Source organism: Calliphora vicina, chromosome 2, assembly GCF_958450345.1.
Source record: "Calliphora vicina chromosome 2, idCalVici1.1, whole genome shotgun sequence".
Lineage (NCBI taxonomy): Eukaryota > Metazoa > Arthropoda > Insecta > Diptera > Calliphoridae > Calliphora > Calliphora vicina.
In genome coordinates, this window is record NC_088781.1 from 54,707,190 (window position 1) to 54,712,281 (window position 5,092).

The 5,092-nt window shown below is 32.8% G+C and overlaps 1 protein-coding gene across 1 annotated transcript; it reads left to right on the forward strand.

Annotated features, from left to right (window-relative positions):
* The first annotated feature begins 704 nt into the window (after positions 1-704).
* Rat1 (5'-3' exoribonuclease 2 Rat1) lies at positions 705-4,891 on the forward strand. Its single transcript, XM_065499643.1, has 2 exons — positions 705-2,381; positions 2,665-4,891. Exons 1-2 carry the CDS (start codon positions 855-857, stop codon positions 3,883-3,885), a joined length of 2,748 nt encoding a protein of 915 aa, XP_065355715.1. The 5' UTR covers positions 705-854; the 3' UTR covers positions 3,886-4,891.
* Positions 4,892-5,092: the final 201 nt, after the last annotated feature.

Genomic DNA, 5,092 nt, shown 5'->3' on the forward strand with positions numbered 1-5,092 from the left:
AGTACACACAAAAAATTATATGATTTTTTTAAGATAATGAAAATCCTAAAATATATCCATTAATTAAAATTTTAAAGTATCGGTTAATTGGATATTGGGTTGAATAATAAATTCGGTTTAGAAAAAAAGATTAAAGATTAAGAAAAGGACTATAATGTTTTTCATGATCTTAAAAAAATCAAAAAATTTAAAGGTGTTTACTCACTTTTGTTTATATGAAATCAATTAAAATAAGGCCATGTAAAATAAAGTTTTTCAATAAAATGTTGTTGACAAAAAACACATCTCTAGTTTATTTTATTTTTTGTATGGATGTATTAAAATGAATTCAATAAATAAAAAAATTAAATTAATCAGTTTTTTTTTTAATGTATTAGTTGGCATTTTAAATATCATATTTATTTTATATAATCAAATTCTTTGTTCTTTGATAAAAATAAAAATTTTATTATGAATAAGTGGTAAATAATTAATTCATATTATTTTGGCCACCAATGACAGTTTATTAATTTGAAATTACCAATTTTGTTCCAATTGAACAAATTTAATTTATTTAAATATTCCAAAGCTAACGGTCATTAAATATCTGGCAGCTCTACGTAAGAAATACAACCCTAACCCTTTCTCTTTTTAATTAATACCAAATTTTACAACCAAGTTCAAACACCAGTTATACATATTAATCTCTACATGCGTTTTTTGCTATTGATATTTTTTTGTATTGTAATCTCAATCGGAAAATAAAGAAAATTTATTTGAGACACGTTTTTAGTTTAATAAAAAAGAAAACAGTTTATAAAAACTGTTAATTTGTTCGTCGTCGTCAATATCCCATAAAAAGGAAATTTCAAAGTATGGGAGTACCAGCATTCTTTCGCTGGCTTAGCCGCAAATATCCCAGCGTCATAATAGAGTGCGTTGAAACTAAACAAGTCGACGAAGAAACTAATAAAAATATTTACGAAGATGGAAGTTTACCGAATCCGAATGGTGTGGAATTTGATAACTTGTACCTGGACATGAACGGTATTATACATCCGTGCACCCATCCGGAAGACAAACCGGCGCCGAAAAATGAAGACGAAATGATGGTGGCCATCTTTGAGTGCATAGACAGATTGATGAATATTGTGAGGCCGCGCAAGTTACTATACATGGCTATAGATGGAGTGGCGCCCAGAGCAAAAATGAATCAGCAGCGCTCAAGAAGATTTAGGGCTGCTAAGGAATCTGTTGAAAAACGTTTGGAAATAGAGAGAATACGTAGTGAACTAGCAGCCAAGGGTTGTGTTTTGCCGCCAGAAAAGGAAAAGGGCGAACATTTTGATTCGAATTGTATTACTCCTGGCACACCGTTCATGGAACGTTTAAGTCAATGTCTGCACTACTACATACACGAACGTTTGAACAACAATCCAGGCTGGAAAGATATTAAGGTGATTTTGTCGGATGCCAATGTACCCGGTGAGGGTGAACACAAACTCATGGATTACATAAGAAAGCAACGTTCACAACCCGACCATGATCCCAATACCCAACATGTTTTGTGTGGTGCCGATGCTGATTTAATTATGTTGGGTCTGGCCACCCATGAACCCAACTTTACAATTATACGTGAAGAGTTTTTGCCCAACAAACCCAAACCCTGTGAATTGTGCAGTCAATTTGGCCATGAAATGGATAAATGTATGGGTCTAAATGCGGCCGGTGTCAATGATGTGACTAATTTTAAGCCCGATGTAGCTATAGGAGCCGAAGTTAGATTTATATTTGTGCGTCTCAGTGTATTGCGCGAGTATTTAAAGAAAACCTTAGAAATGCCCAACTTGCCGTTCAAATACGAATTTGAGCGTGTCCTAGACGATTGGGTGTTCATGTGTTTCTTTGTGGGCAACGATTTCTTACCACATTTACCCTCATTGGAGATTCGTGAAGGCGCCGTCGATCGTTTGGTGGAGTTGTATAAGAAATGTGTTTATCGCACCGGAGGCTTTTTGACCAATTCCGGTGAGGTCAATTTGGAGAGAGTCCAATTGATTTTGACCGATTTGGGCAATGTAGAGGATCAAATTTTCAAAGATCGCCAACGCAAGGAGCAACAATTTAAGCAACGTGAAAAGGCAAAACGTCGCCGTGAAGAGGGCTATAATGCCTCGGTAATGGAACAGTCTGGCTCTTTCAAATTGACACCCTTGGGTAGAGGTGGTGCGAATCCCTTGCCTATAATCGACAATTATAAACAGCAGGCGGCTAATTTAAGACAAGCATCGAATGCCTCCTCCTCTTCGCAGTCAACGGTTCAGCAAAATACTGTCAATAAACGTTCGGCTGCTCAGGCTCATTTGGACGATGATGAAGAGGAAGAATTCAAAAATGATGAGGTAATTATGAGTATTTTTATATAGTTATCGATAAATTTTCGAATTTTCTATAGAAATATCCATAAGTATTAAACATTAGTGCATATTTTATCGCTAAAAGTCCTACATAAATTATTATGTTTATTAATTTATCGATAATTACTTTTGATTTTTTGATTAATTTTCTGTAGAACATTTTAGTTTTTAAATATCTAAATTTATCGATAAATTGAGTTGTTTTATTTCTTATTTCAATTGTATTAAACTAAAAATATATCTTTCAATTTTTATTCTATTCATTTAGGTGCGCCTTTGGGAAGATGGTTTTAAGGATCGTTATTACGAATCGAAATTCGATGTTGGAAAGGATAATTTAGATTTTCGTTATTCGGTTGCCTTACAATATGTACGTGGTCTTTGTTGGGTACTTAAGTACTACTATCAAGGATGCGCCTCTTGGGATTGGTATTTCCCATATCATTATGCACCCTTTGCCTCGGACTTTGTAAATATAGCCGGTCTATCTACGGAATTCCCAAAGAATTCTAAACCCTTCAATCCATTGGAACAATTGATGGGTGTATTTCCAGCTGCCAGTAGTTCTCATGTTCCTCAGCCCTGGGCTAAGCTAATGCACGATCCACACTCGGATATAATAGATTTCTATCCCGAAGATTTCAAGATTGATTTGAATGGTAAGAAATTTGCCTGGCAAGGTGTTGCTTTGTTGCCATTTGTAGATGAAAAACGTCTATTTAAGGCATTAACACCCTACTATGGTATGCTAACAGAAGAGGAGATCAAACGAAATAAACAGGGTGACTGCAGACTTTATATCGGTCGCGATAACAAAGCCTACAAGACATTGTCTTTACATTACAGTAATAAGACTTTTAAGACAACCCCAGAGATACCTGTAGAAATGGAGGGTATGAGAGGTGTTATATTGGGTGCTGACGAAAATATACCCAAAAAGGGTACTTTACCATCTCCAATCATGGGCCTGTACGATATAACCGAGAATTGTGTGATTACGGTGAGATATCGTGATCCTCAATATGACGAAGACTTTATATTCCCAGCTGTGCGTTTAGAAAATGCCATTGATCCTCCAAATATATTGGCGGGCGAATCAAGGGATTCCAATTATAGGCCGCGTATTGGATTCAATCACAATATGCCTCAAGCCTATGTTACCCAAGGTGGCCATCGTATGTTAAACAACTCAATGGGTGGTGGTAATCAACAATATCAACAAAGGAATAACTACCAACAACAGGGTTATAGCTACAATAATAACAACAGAGGAGGCGGCGGCTACAATCAAGGAAATCGTGGCCACTATGGTGGTGGAGGTGGTGGTGGTAGAGGTGGCTATAATGGCGGTGGCGGCGGTGGTAATGGTGGTGGTTATCAAAGACAAAATTACCAAAATAATGGCAATTATCAGCAACAGACTCAAAATAATCGTTATAATAACAGTTATAACAATAACAACAACAACAATAGTAGTAGGAGATATTAAAATGCATTTTTTTAACAAAACATTTTTATAAAAACAGTTTATGTTTCTTGTATACATACATAAACAAATTTTATAAAAATTAGACATTTTAAGAACTTAACATAGAGTTTAAACTAGAATATAAATTCAATGGATTTTGTATGTTTTTTTCAAAATTCGAAAAAAAAACTGATTAAAAAAATCTTAGCCATTTTGGATGAACGATTTGTTCTTGTTTTTAAGAATTATAACAAAAGGTTTTTTTCAAAATTCACATGAAAGTAACAGAGAGCCTGGATGTGATAAATTTTTGTCATAATAATTGTCAAATTCTTATTATCCAGTATAAACTTCATTTATAAGAGTTATAAGATCATTATGACATAATTATCAAAACTTTGGCTCTGATAATTTGACTTGTAAACTCTATTTTATTAAGGATTGTTGCTGTTAGTATGACAAACATTTTTTTTAAAAAATTGCAAATTTACCATTGATTTATTACTTCATTTAAACTGACTTAAAACTTGAAAATTATATTCTTATAATTTTATAAACACAAATTTATATTTGACCCATAATTTAACGTAAAAAATGTGACCTTAAACAGTTTTACTTATTTAGGAGCTGATTATGTTATACCTTAATGAATTACATTATCAAAATCTTAATCAGCCAACTGTTTATTTACGTATTAATAACTTACATTATACAATAATTTGTTAAGTTTATTTACATATGTATGTATCTTAACAAATTATAATGTATTACAATATTTCAACAAATGTTTTTTATATAAATTTATAAAAGAACACCATATTTTATTGTTTAAAAATCAAAAAAAATGTGTAAAGTGTAATAATATTGTTTTACCATTATTTTTACATACAAATTTATGTAAAGTTCTTTTGGAAAACAACTAGTTGATAAGATGTACTTTTTAATAAAAAAACCACATTTAGTAAAGCAAAAATCCTGCAAAATATTACAATATTTAAATAAAGTCGGACACATATAAATAAAACAATATTGGCGTTTTGAATTTAATTTAATGAAACTAATGTGAAAACTACATGTTTTGAAATAATGAAACCAGACGAAGGGCCTTTTCGGAAATGCATCACTGCGCTGCATCTGATGCGCAGTACATTCTAAAATGCAAAAGTTGCCAACACTGCAAATGTCATGAGTTCTAAAAAGCAACAATGAAACATATGATGCGCAAAAA

Coding starts and splice junctions, on each gene's coding strand:
- Rat1 (XM_065499643.1), top strand. CDS start 855: ATGGGAGTACCAGCATTCTTTCGCTGGCTTAGCCGCAAATATCCCAGC. Junction 2,382..2,664: donor AAGAATTCAAAAATGATGAG/GTAATTATGAGT, acceptor CTATTCATTTAG/GTGCGCCTTTGGGAAGATGG.